Source organism: Galleria mellonella, unplaced genomic scaffold (genome assembly GCF_026898425.1).
Source record: "Galleria mellonella isolate WM207_F2 unplaced genomic scaffold, CSIRO_AGI_GalMel_v1 utg78, whole genome shotgun sequence".
Classification (NCBI taxonomy): Eukaryota; Metazoa; Arthropoda; class Insecta; order Lepidoptera; family Pyralidae; genus Galleria; species Galleria mellonella.
Window position 1 is genome coordinate 2,587,501 of NW_026442151.1, and position 14,216 is coordinate 2,601,716.

Consider the following 14,216-nt stretch of genomic DNA (forward strand, 5'->3'; position numbering starts at 1 on the left):
TATTATTTGGTAATACAAATTAAAAATCGATTTTTAGTTTATTGAATGTTTCGATTTGTTACTAATTATATTTAGACGTTGTTTCTCATTTTCATTAAGTTCTATTGAAATAGACTATAAATAATAAATTTTGTTCAATATTTTTGTATACTTACTTATACCTATTTGAGAGCCGTATTATGTTTATGTTCAGACATATATGTATGTATCAATTGTCATCATAATCGTCATCAGACGAGAGGTGCGTCGAATCAAAACATGCTTTATACAATTAGCCTAGGCTAGCTTTATTAGTAAATGTAAGAACATCTGACCAAAACATGGCAAGGTTCCACGGTCCCGATGCGTCGTTGAACTATTTATATTATTTATCGATTAGTATATTATTAGTTATCAGAACATTCTAGATGTTTTCTGTAACTCCACTAGCGTGAAATTCTAGAAAAGGGACGTTATCACTTACAGTGGAATATCAAAAAACTAGTGAATTTTTTTACCTCATCTTACCAATATAAGAAATTTGTAACTAGACAATGTCTGTACATGGTAGGTGTTTAAGGAAAAATAATATAAAGGTTTTATGAGATCATTAAATGCTAAAACAATATTTTTTGGGAATTTTGTGTTTGTTTCGACATGCACCAAATTGAATACGGTTTATTGTTTTTTTTTTTTTATACAACTTAGAATGGCTAACAAGCTAACGGCCCACCTGATGGAAAGTGGTAACCGTCGCCTATAGATAAGAGCAGTACCATGGACATAACAGAGTATACTGTTTCGCCCATGATACCCCCCATGCGTTGCCATTCCTGAGGACTCAGATGTTATTCCTCTGTACCTGTAAACTCACGCCATATCCCACCCTTCAAACCGAAACACAGCCATGCAAACCCAACTGCTTCATGGTAGAAACACGAATGGGACAGAGGTACCCAAGCATATTGATGTGCTATTTAGATGTGGTCTGTTTAATTGGTTTTCTTACTTCTGAAGTTCGCGCTTACGAATTAGCGGGCAAAAAGTTAATTACAAATAAGTCTAAATATTGAATTATAAAAAAAGATTGAGTTTCGAACTAAACCAAGACTATTATGTTATGCCACCTATATAGGCAAATCTACTTTAAAAAATCAGCGGTTTTATTTGTTTTGAACAGCTTAACAGGTATACATTGCCTCGTAATGTCTGCGAGTGCAATCTTCCACAGGACATCCCAATAGAGACGACATAAAGTTATTTGTTTAAGTTTAGTGTCCTCCCACGTACACTTGGATTAGAATATTGTGGTTTTATTGTCGTGCTCATTGCCCACTTCCACTATTTCGTATAGACCGCTACATGATACGAGTGTAACAATCTCACTAGATCTTCAGGTTTACTGCCTTATCGTTATGAAGATTATTAATAATCCTATTATATCTTCACGCTACGCTTTACATTCTATTTTTGTTATGTTAATGCTCTAAGGATGTTTGAAGGCGTTGATTATCATCAGTTGTTCTCTCAGTTTGTATTAATCGGATATTATCTGAGTTATGAGTAACGAGAAATAATAAAAGAATAAATGTGTTTATTCCTAAGAAGATTGCAATATCTTACAATGTCATATTAGGAATCTATGAGCAGTTTAAAAGGGTTCCGAGAGCTTTTTTTTTAATTAGGGATTTAAAAAAATACTGGAACGCATCTTTTCGGATATGGGCTTAAAACCCCACTATAGTCGAATTATAATAGGATTTTCCTTTTATCATTCGCTCATGTAAATATAATAATTTGTTACTACAGAGGACAGGGATAGAGATTTTATTAATGGGGTCGGATAGCCCCATTGCCAGTAATATATCCTAGCAGATCGACTTCCACGAGATTCCCCCTGGAAACCATCGTGATTAATTTCTGTTGAATTCGCCACGTTGTGTTAACTGACCTGTTTTCATCCTCACCCATCATATGTCTCTGATGATCTGCCTGTTTATACCGGTAAGGTAAAAGGGGTTACCATTCCATGTTCACGAATAAAAAAAACTTTTTTTTATACAACTTAGAATGGTAAACAAGCTGACGGCCCACCTAAATGAAAGTGGTAACCGTCGCCTATAGACATGAGCAGTACCATGGACATAACAGAGTATATTGTTTCGCCCATGATACCCCCCATGCGTTGCCTTATCTTGAGGACTCAGGTGTTATTCCTCCGTACCCAGTAAATTCACGCCATATCCCACCCTTCAAACCAAAACACAGCCATGCAAACACAACTGCTTTACGGTTGAAACACGAATGAGACAGAGGTACCCAAACAACCGACTTTTGTACAAAGTCTCCCTCTGGTAAATAATCTTTAAATATTATATCTTTAGCGCGAGAGCCTCATTTTTTTTTATTTTATTTTTATTAATCTTGTGAATTGTGGTGCTTGCCTATGTTACTTTAATTATGATTCGTATAAAGTAGGCTTTTTGACCCTCCAGAATCCTGAATGAATACAAAGTTTTCAATTTTCATATTCAAAACTGACTGTCTTACATATTAACTTTATATTCCCGTCTACTTTTTATGGGATGAATTTTAAAAATCCTTTCTTATTACTGGTCTCCAACAGATTTTTTTAATGGATAATAATGGAATGGTTAGCCCGCCTGCGCTTGTGGTATACGCTGGCGAGGTGCCAGTGAGAGATGATCGGTGAGGATGAAAAGTCGCGATAGTTTCCAGGGGGAACCGCGTAGAGATCGATCTGATAGAATAAATTGGTATCAATAGGGACTAACCTTCCCATTAATAACAATCTTTTCCCCCCGGTCCCCAATAATTAGGTACATAAAGAAACTATTGATTGTATATTAGAGATAGAATGCTGTAGTTTCAACTTAACGATAACGATTCTATCCATCAGGACTTATCTCTTGATACTTACTATATACTAGTATTATAGAATATTACGTCTATTCAGACTATAAGAACATGAGCAATATTTTTGATAACAAAACTTGTTGTTGATTATAAGGAAAAAACATTGAAATTGATAAAGTTATCTCATAGATTGCTATCAGTTAGTAGAAATTTTGGAATTTTATAATATCTTATAATCTTACTTCCTGAAGATCCGCACGTTAACTACACACATCCGGTTAAACATTGTATAGCAAATACTTACCTATTTACCTGTCCTAGTTGTTTTTGTGTTTATAAATAAAAAGGGTACTTGCGAACTCTTTAAGCAAGACTTGTATTAACTGCTCTTTCATTTTTTTATTTTAAATCACTAGTAAAAGTGCAAAATTATACTAATATTTTACATTATTTTGAAAACTACAAATCGTGAACTATGGTAATGCAAGTGTTATGCTGAAGCGATTGAGTGGGAAGCGTTATTTACCGAAAATATCATACAAGAATTCAGTTAAAATTTCGTGCTACCCACAAAAAAAAAAAAAAAAAAAAAATAAAAAAAAAACCAAGTGCTTGAAAAAGTTAATAAGTGCGTTAAGTTTATACTGTGCGTTGACTTGCTTAAAATATTATTGAAATAAGTTATTCATCTCACCTGCAATTACATCATAATTTGTTAAATATGGCACCTACTACTATTAAATGTGCAGGATGTCGAAATGTTATAACAAGTAAGGAATATTTGAACTGTTCCAATTGTAAACAGAAATACGATATAGAATGTGTCAATATTGCATCCAAATATTTTTATTCGATGAGTAAAGATATTAAGAGTATATGGAAGTGCCCTGAATGTCAGAATAAAATACCGAAATCGGATAATTCTAATACTCCAGTACGTTGTCCGCGCTCTGATCTGCCAACGAGCCACGTGGTTATGGAAAGTACATCTACGATTGACAATATTACAACTCGTTCAAAGAAACAGAGGCGCTCTTCAGATAGCTCAGATGAAGGATGCCTTATAACTGAGGACAAACTAAAACGGATGTTGCAAAAAGAATTGAATAGTATACTTAGATCGACAATTCGAGAGATGATAACAGAACAATTAAACAATATTAATCAACAATTAACTAATTATCAAAATTCAGTGAGCTTTTTAAACGAACAGTTTGAAGTCGTAAGGAAAGGGATTGAAAACAACGTTACAACAATCGCTAAACTTGAAAAGGAAAATGCAGAATTGAAAACTACTGCAAGAGATCTATCATCAAGACTTTGTTTGGCTGAACAGCACCTTCGTGAGAGTAATATTGAGATAGGGGGCTTAGTCGAGCACAGATCTGAACATCTCCCAAACACAGTGGTCCAATTGGCAAAAATCGTGGGCAGTCCTATTGAGGACGTCGATGTCATGCAGGCGGTACGGGTAGCAAAAATCAATAAAAACAGTGATAAACCTCGTAGTGTTGTCGCAAAATTTCGTAGTCCACGAATTCGTGACGCAATCCTGGCTGCTGTTATCAGATACAACAAGGCAAATCCTAATGACAAGCTTAGTTCTCAACATTTAGGCTTGGGTGGGCCTCGTGTCCCCATATTTATATCAGAACACCTGACCCCCTCAAATAAGCAACTTCACGCTGCCACACGAAAAAAAGCTAAAGATCTGGGATACAGATTTGTATGGATTCGTAACGGACGTATTTATGTCCGTAAAGATGAGTCCTGCCAAGCACTTTTGGTGCGTAACTACGACAGCTTAAATCTAATGATGTAACTTATTATTACTATATTATTCTAATAAACTTTCTGGTAAATACGCTTCTCAACTTGCTATATTATCTTTTGGATTTTTTGTTTATTTTTTTGTTTTGTGTTTTGTATTTCTTTTTTTTTTATGGATATATATTATCAAAATACTAGAGGTCTAAGAACCAAAGTAAATGAATTGTATCATAATATTTTGTTATGTAATTATAATGTAATTGTATTGACGGAGACTTGGTTAAATTCTAACATTCGCAGTGGGGAAATAATCGATCAGCGATACCAAGTGTATCGTAGGGATCGTGTGATAGCTGCGGAGAGCTCGAAAAAAGATGGTGGCGGTGTACTTATTGCAGTGGATAAAACTATTAAATCAAATCGTATGCAAAGCTGGGAAAGCGATGTCGAAGATATGTGGATTGTAATGGAAATTATGAAAAATAACTCATTAAAGAAGGTCGCAGTCTGTGTGGTATATTTGCCTCCCCCGGTCAAATTGGAATCTCTCTCGAATTTTCTGAACGGTGCTAGTGATGTCTTGAATCAGGTTGACGATGTAATAATCCTAGGTGATTTCAATCTTGGTTTTGTTAGTTGGACCACTAATTCAGATAACACCCACTTGGTCCCCCAGAATTATCAAACACCATTGGGGTATGCTTTGACCGATTTTATCTCCATAAATTGTCTCCGGCAAGTCAATGGCATTTGTAACGATGAAGGCAAGATTTTGGATCTTGTCCTTACAAATATAGAAAGTTCAAATAGTGAAATCTCGGATAATGTATTGAGTAGGCTAGATCCAAGACATCCGTGTTTAATGCTACATATATCATTTGGTAAATCGGACAAGTTAGTTCCGAGGTATCGTAATACTTTTAACTTTTTTAAAGCAAATTACACTGGAATCGTTGGGGAACTGGGAGGGATTGATTGGCAGAAAGAGTTTAAACATTGTAAAGATGTCAATTTTTTTTTTTTTTTTTTTTTTCTAACTGTAAGTGTTGTTGGCCGCAGATGGCCTTTACAATTTCACCGAACGCGTGTGTGCAGGGGCGAGTGCGGATGGCACTCCAAGCCCGCGAGAGGGGAGCGACAGAGGTGTCGACTCTTTCTAATGGACTGCGGCGTGCGCCCGAGGGCGCCTAAGTGGCTCGAACCTCGGCTCGGGCCGCCGCACTTCGACCCCCGTCGAGGGACGGTGGGTCGGTGGAGCGATCGGGGGAACGAGGAGACGCCGCGGACGGCGCACTTTCGGGCGTATAGCGAATATTCCGCGAGCGCGAACCGGGTGTCATGAGTCTTCGCCCCCGCCGGCGGGGACGGTGTGTGCGGTGTGTTGGTGTGGTGGTTGCGGGCCCTAGGGACGAGAGTTCCGCGGTAGTTGGGGAGGACGCGTTTGCCTTAGTTATGGAATCGTCGGGGTCTAAGAGTGCGTGCCTCGGGCGACGACGTCTAAATGTGACGTTCACTCTCGGGGTGTACGAGCCCGCCTTGACTATCAGCGGGTTCGGGTGGGATTCGGTCGCAGCGAAGTAGCGTCGAGACGCTTCCTTCATGTACTGCTTAATGGAGGGGATCTTGAGATCGCGGTGGAGGTCCGCGTTGCGTACGAACCACGGAGCGCCCGTGATTAGTCGCAGACATTTACTCTGCACCGCCTGGAGGCGCTGCAGGTATGAATATGTGGGTGAAGACGACGCTAGCGTACGTCATCACCGGTCTTATGCAGGCTTTGTACAGTGTTAGCTTCGCGTTGAGCGAGAGCTTGCTGTACCGATTTAAGAAGGGATGGAGGCGACCCCGTATAAAGTTGGCTGTCGCCCGGATTTTTTTGATGTGTGGTGCAAACGTCAGTTTTGCGTCGAGAGTGACACCGAGGTACTTAGTCCTCGCGACCCAGGGAATGGGTGTGTCGAACATCCTAATCTGATTGGGAGGGGACAGATTGCGGTTCACCGTGAAGAACACGGCGGCGCTTTTGTCTGGATTGACTTCTATGCGCCATTTTCTGAACCATTGGCCCAGCTCGTCGGCCGCCCTCTGAAGGCTGTTGCCCACCAGGGCGGCCGACGGGCTGTCCACGTAGAGTGCTGTGTCGTCAGCGAAGAGGGCGAGTCGCACTCGGGGCTGGCGTGGGATATCGTTGGTGTACAACGAGAAGAGGGTGGGCGAGAGGACGGCGCCCTGCGGGACGCCGGCTCTGATCGGTCGTGCGCTGGAGCGCGCGCCGTTGACGCGGAAGCGGTAGGTTCTGTTCGACAGGAAGGCTCGTATGATGTGCACGAGCCTGTCCGGCACTCCCAGTTTGTGCAGCTTGTAGACTAGGCCGCTGTGCCAGACTTTGTCGAAGGCCTTCGCCACGTCGAAGAACAGGACACCGGTGGCCCCTTTGGGGTTATAGTGTCGGGCCTCTAGGATGTGCTCCACGAGGCGGTGAACCTGATGAACAGCTGAGTGCTTGGCTCTGAAGCCGAACTGTTCATCGATCAGTATGCCCTCGGACTGTAGCCAGTCTTTCAGGCGCGCGAGGATGAGCCTCTCATACAGTTTCCCCAGCGAGCTGAGGAGGCTGATGGGACGGAAGCTGGAGGGGTGGGACCTGTTTTTCCCCGGTTTGGGGAAACCTATCACGTCGGCCTCTTTCCAAGCCTCCGGAAAGATGGCATTCGTTGAAGATGGCTACTAGGAGTAGCAGAACGCGTTCGGGCAGGCTCTTGAGGAGTCTGTTCGATTCCGTCGGCGCCGGGCGCCTTGCGGGTCGTGGACTTCTTTATGAGCGTTTGCACCTCATCGAGAGTAACGGGGGGGAGTGTGGTAGTGGGTGGGATCGACATTATCCGCTCTACCTCCGATTCTACCTCCTGCATGTGACCGTCCGGCACCGGAAGGGTGCTCGGTGAACATTGGGCTTCGAGGCTGTCGGCTAAGCATTCAGCCTTGTCCTCGTCGAAAAGGGCGGGGTTATCGTTCTCTCGGACCAGTGGCGGTAGGTCCGAGTAGTCTTGGTCTGTTTTGAGAGATTTGGCTGCTCGCCAGTACGCGGTGTTGCTGGGGGTGAGCTCCCTAGTGAAGCTGTCCCACCTGTCTCGCCGAAGTTCCGCCATGCGTTCCTTTACGTCGCGTTGTAAAGTTCGCAAGCGGATTCGGTTTTGCTCTGATGGATAGCGATCGTAATATCGCGTGGCCGCGTTCTTCGCGCGCAGCAGAGCCCTTGCGTCATCAGGTAGGTTCCATCTGCGGTCTCCCGTGTCCGGAACCTCCCTGGAGCAGTCCTTGACTGCCGACTGCAAGTGCTCTGTGAGCGCTCCTATGGCAGCGTTAGTGTCGTCTGCCGTCTCGATGATGTCGGGGATGCGGTCCAGTGCCGGAGTGTCGATCGACTCGAGGACTTTCTCGAGCCGGCTCCAGTCTGTGACCGTTTTGAGTTTCGGCGCCCCGTCAGGTGGCGGGCCGAGAGTGACTACGACGGGGCGGTGGTCTGAGGTCAATTCGGCATGGACCTCCAAAGAACTCAGCCTCAGAGCTATGTTCTTTAGCAGGGCCAGGTCGAGAATGCAGGGCTGGTGCCGAGGGTTTACTGGATAGTGGGTCGGATGAAGCGGTGGCAGAATGTCGAACTCCATGGAGTGCGAGAGCCTCTCCAGGGTGTTTCCATTCGTGTTGGGACGAGCACAGCTCCAAAGTGTGTGCTTGCTGTTGAGATCTCCGGCTATTATAACCGATTCTCCCAGGTCCAGAAGGGACTGGAGGTCGGCGCGGAGGATCCGTTTGGTGGGAGGTAAGTAGGCCGATACGAGATAGATCGGCCGGTGGTCGGTCATTGCTAGGAGGCATACCGAGGCTTCGATGTTTTCGAGCGGAGGCGTGTCGATCGGGATGCATTGCAGGGACCTTCGGTAATAGATAAGCGTTCCGCCGTCCTTGGTGACGCGGTCGTCTCGCTTGATAAGATAATTGGCGATCCTGGGATCGCGCATCGAGGGTTTCAGGAAGGTCTCCTGCACGAGGAGAACGTCCACCTGATGGTCGGTGAGAAATTTGTGTACCTCGTCTTTTTGATGTTTCAGTCCGTTGGCGTTGAAGAACGCCAACTTAACTGACCGAGGTTTGCACCTTTTGGCCCTTAAGTCCATAATTAGGCTTCAAAGTTTAATATGGCGACTACGACGCCGATATGCTCGCAGACGGCTGCGAGTCTGTCCTGTGGGGCTGTAATGGTCCTCAGTTTGGAGGCCAGTGTGGTGATTTCGCCAGCGTCGATGGAGCTGGCGAGCTTCGCTACGAGGGCGAAGTCGGCTGCGAAGCCGGAGCCGCCGCTCGCTTTTGGTTGTGGGGCGGGGCGGGGTGGTGGCGGAGAGGCCACTATCTTGGCCAGGGTGGGCGCTGCAGGATGAGCGGGGGTCGAGGGGGTCGCTTTGACGACCGGAGGTCGAACCCACGCGTTTTTAGGCGGTGGGGGCGGCGCAGCGGCCGGCTGCGGGGCTACGGGTGGTGCAGGGCGCGTGGCGCGGGATGACAGGGTCTTAGCGACCTGAGAGGTGGCCTTGTGCTGGCTTGGACGAGGGGCGCGGGGACATCCGCGATAATTGGCCGTATGGCCTTGGTTGCCGCAGAGCACGCAGCTCGGCGGGGTGGAGGTGCCGCTCTCGCGGGGGCACTGCTTGGTGCCGTGGTCACCCAACTTAACGCAGCGCTCGCGCGCGAAGCAGTTGCGAGCGGAGTGGCCATATAGTTGGCAACGATGGCACTGGCCAGGGTAAGACCGCTTGTTTGGCGGTTCGATTGTAAGGCCTGATATTAGACAGACCTGTTGAATATTGAAGATGGTTTTCCCCTCTGGGGAGAGGTCGAGGACTACCAGCACCATGTCGAGAGGTGCCTTGGTCCTAGATCTGATCATCCTGTGCACTTCGTGCACCGGGTAATTTTGGGCCCGAAGGTCCGCCAGGACATCCTGGCAGTCCAATTCGCGGGGGACTCCGCGGATCACCACCCGCAGGCGCTTTTCTTCCTCTAGGGCGTAAGTGTGGTACCCCACACTATTAGCCCTTAGGAAGGACGTGAGCTGGCGGTGGTCCGCTGAAGTGGGGACCACAACCCTGATACCCACCGAGGTGACCCTCGCGTGGGTGAAATTGATGCGCCTCTCCTTGAGGGCGCCGGACACTTTATTCCAGGCTGCTTTGTCCTGGATAATAATTGGGGGCGGTTTTTTGTCTCCCGCGTGATCGCGGGTCGCGGGAGCAGCGGTTCGGACGGATGCGCCGTCGTTGGCGCGCTGGGTTTTGGGCGGGGGCAGATCGCGAGCCCGCCGCGTGCGTTTGGTGCGCTTGGCACCGACTACTACGAAGTCGTCCTCCGACGACGAGGAGTTGCCCGAAGGCGAATCGTCCTTGGGGGGGTCGGCCGGAGCGTCAAGCTCCATACCGGCCGGGGAAGAGGGACGGCTGGTCTCGCCTAGCTCTGCACCGGCGCTAGGCGAATCTGGGGGAATTTCCCCAGGCTGACAAGTGGCGGACGCCGGCGAGGCGGGAACTCGTTGGAAGGAAGGCCTTGATGAGGCCGGGACCGAACTTCGCCTCTATAAAGGCGAAGAACCGCGGGAGGTCTTCCTGCGTCAGCGACATGCTGGCACAGTCGACCCCCAATAGGAAAAATAAAAATTATTCTAATGAGATTATCACCCAACTGGAGTCGGGTGTAATTAAATAAGAATAGTACTAATCGTTAACAATTTTAATTAAAAGCTAAAAGTTAGAAATTAATAAAAATTTAACTACTAATAGGCCCTTGGAGTGTAGTCGAGATGGCGGGCGAAAGCCGCCGCTCGACGGTTTGTTTACCTCCCCGCCGCGAGGGGCAGGGGGGGTGTGTGCCTAACGGTTTTTAACGGACGATGATGCAATGCAATAAGTAATTACTTATTATCCTAGCACGATACCTGTATTGTCTCGATACCGGGTGTCGATGTGTTGTTGCCTGCGATGGCAACCCGCTTATGTGTAGCGGCGCTAGTCGCCTGCACCGGCTGGGAGCCGGCGTGCAGCGCCTTCAGCACAGCAGTGCCTTCAGCACAGCACACCACCATGCAGTCCGGTGCACTACTCCACTCACTGCACTAGTCCACAACACAAAAGCACAAACACTTTCTAACACTGATTCGCGGAACGGCCGGCCGTTATGCTAACGCGAATCGCGGGAGCAATTTCTCGAAATAGCGCGGCGAAGTAACCTAACTTCGATGGCGGTTAAACGATGATGATAATGACAACGAGGATGTTCTAGTAACAATGGATTTCGATTGCCTATGATGCCGCGTGCGTCACCGTCAGCCGTCGGAATAGGACTCTCTAAAGATGTCAATGAAATGGTCTCAGTATTTTACAGCGTTTTAAATCATACAATAGGGAAGCATGTCACTAAATATTCACCAAAAAAACAAAAATATCCACAATGGTTTACTAAGAAACTTATCAAACTTCTATCTGAAAAGGAAAGAAAACGTTTTATATATCGGAAATTTAAAAATCCCCGAGATGAGATCGAGTACAAGCTTCTCCGCGATCGTTGTCATAAGTTATTGCGAAAATGTTACAGTAACTATCGACACCGCACTGAAATTAATGTAGTTAAAGATCCAAAATCGTTCTGGCGTTATGTTAATGAAAAGAGATCGAATTCAAATTCTATACCATCCTGTATGCGTCTACGGGATTCAGTGGCTGATAGCGGGGACCAAATCGTGAACCTTTTCGCTCGGCATTTTTCGTCCGTTTATGAAAATATCTCATCTAATAATACCAATTACTCTCGTTCTTTTCCTGACAACCTCGGATAATGTACTGGTACTATTCGGATTGCTGTGAAAGAAGTCTTTAAAAAAATTAAAAAACTAAACATATTTAAAGGGTCTGGACCCGATAACATTCCTCCATTATTTATAAAACGCTGTGGGTCTGTGCTTTCTCTACCGCTCACTCTGATATTTAATCGTAGTCTAGATGACGGAGTATTTCCTGATGAATGGAAACGTGCTAGAATTGTACCCATCTACAAAAAGGGGGATCCTAACAATATAATGAACTATCGGCCTATATCGTTATTATCATGTTTCTCAAAATTGTTTGAATCCTTGGTTTGCCCAATTGTCAGTTCTCAAATTGCCAATTTTATTTCTGTTGACCAGCACGGATTTAGGAAAGGTCGCTCTGTTCAGACTAATTTGGTTACTTTTACCAACGATTTAAGCCATGAACTAGATAAAGGACACCAAATCGATGCTATATACACTGATTTTAGCAGCGCTTTTGATAGAGTTAACTATGATATTCTGCTGAAGAAGTTGGAATATTGCGGATTTCATGGGAGACTGTTAAATTGGTTTGAGTCATATCTCAAAAATAGGACTTTAAATGTAGCTGTCAAGGGATATGAGTCAGAAAGTTATCATGCTCTATCAGGAATACCACAGGGCTCCCATCTAGGACCGATATTCTTCTCTTTATTTATAGATGACATAACTACTGAAATCAAGCACTGCAAATGCTTATTATTCGCAGACGATTTAAAGCTTTATAAAGTAGTGCAATCATTGGATGATATGGCATTAATACAAAGCGATCTGATCGGGATGGAGTGTTGGTGTAAGCGCAATTGCATGTCACTTAACATCGACAAGTGCAACCACATAAAGTACACCAGAAAGAGAAAACCCCTTCAGACCTACTATACTATTGGTGATAAAGTGCTAAGAGAAGTAAACGAGGTCAGGGATTTGGGTGTACTAATGGACAGTAAATTAACGTTCACATCCCATATTGAGTCTGCAGTACGGAAATCGACTCAAATGTTAGGCTTCGTAAAACGCACTTCCAGGGGATTTAAAGCAAAAACTAAAATTAGCTTATACAACTCCTTAGTCCGAAGTCAGCTAGAGTACTGCAGTGTGGTTTGGAGTCCATTCTACTCGTGTCATTCACAGCGAATAGAAAGTGTACAGCGTGCTTTTACTAGGCACCTGGCTTGGTTTGCACAGAACATATCGCATAGATGCCCATACAACCAGCGTCTTAAATTCTTTACTATGCGGACCCTGTTCGATCGTCGCCGCCTGCATGATTTGGTATTTCTCCATAGGATTACGCATCATGATATGGACTGTCCTGAGCTTTTGAGTGAAATTAAATATGTAGTTCCTCACGGTATCCCTAGGTATCCCATCAATAAGATATTTTATGTGCCACTGTGCAAAACTAATTTGGGATTGAGTGCTCCTCTTGCAAGAATATGCAATAACTACAATCATATATGCGGTATAAATCCGGATATAGACGTAAGCCATGACTCGTTGGCAGTGTTTCGCGGTAAGATACTGAAGACCATGTGGATTTGATGATATTGTCCAGTCTTGATTTATATTTAATTGAATTGAATTTTTTTAATAAAGAATATGTAATTGTAAATTTAATTTATTATATTAATTATATTATGACATTTATATACATATAATCTGTAGTCAATGTTGTGTACGCCTGCTATAGGTATGCATATCAGCATACTACATAAGAAATGTTTTTTAATTTATGTATAATATGTATACTGTTGGTGTGCCTAATTCAGAATAAATAAATAAATAAATAAATAAACTAGTTGTATTTCGCGGCTGTTTTTGTTTTAGTTGTATTATCAGTTGTTTAGTTGTGATTTAGTGAGTAAAAGTTATTAATATAATGTGTTAATTTTTAATAACATTATATCGTTATAATTTATATGTTTATCTAATTTAATGTTTATCAAATAGGTATCAATCCAATTGCCCTACATACTAGAATGAATATATAATTACATCTAGTATAGTCATATTTACAAAATAGCATCTAAAAAATATTAGTAGGTCAATGTTTTGGCCGATTATGATATTCAAATCTTGGTTCGATTTTTGGATTGAAAATGAACTTTTCTAAATTGGTTCGGATGTAAGTGTTCTGACGTGGATTCTTCTTATACAGAGTATCCGAAGGGTGAAGGGGTTGTTAGTGATGGAGACTAATAACTCTGTTATATATGGGTATATAACAGGGTTATTAGTAAGTAGTTACCGCAATATATGTCAGGTTGACCTCTACGCGGTTCTTTCTGGAAACCCTCGTGCTTATTTCTTGATGAATTCGTCAGGATGAACCAAATGACTCATTTTCATCATCACCCTATTTTCCTTCACTGGTGCCTCGCTAGCGTATGCTGATAGCGCAAATGGGGTTACCATTCCTTTATCATCTATTAAAAAAATATAATATTCTAGCTACTTATTAGGAAATAAATTGTAGGGCGCTTTTTTATTTATATTTCAGTTTTAATATAATTATTTCACGGTATCTTCGCTCATTCATTCACACGAGTCTTTATGATAATTTACAAAAAAAAAATCGTATAAAATCTGTGTACAAATAAACCTACATACCTTTACTTATCGATTAAAGAACATCTTTAAACTACACGTCACAACAAGGAATTCTGAAAACACTTCAAAGTCTGTATGAATGAAT

The 14,216-nt window shown here is 43.7% G+C and overlaps 2 protein-coding genes across 5 annotated transcripts in view; one reads left to right on the forward strand and one right to left on the reverse strand.

Moving 5' to 3' along the window:
- Nucleotides 1-14,216, reverse strand: part of LOC113517368 (NAD(+) hydrolase sarm1) — a 100,722-nt gene that overhangs the window by 49,281 nt on the left and 37,225 nt on the right. The gene's annotated exons all lie outside the window — the stretch shown is intronic.
- Nucleotides 3,107-5,609, forward strand: LOC128202209 (uncharacterized). The gene has a single exon (XM_052901649.1). It carries the CDS (start codon nucleotides 3,578-3,580, stop codon nucleotides 4,676-4,678), a length of 1,101 nt encoding a protein of 366 aa, XP_052757609.1. The 5' UTR covers nucleotides 3,107-3,577; the 3' UTR covers nucleotides 4,679-5,609.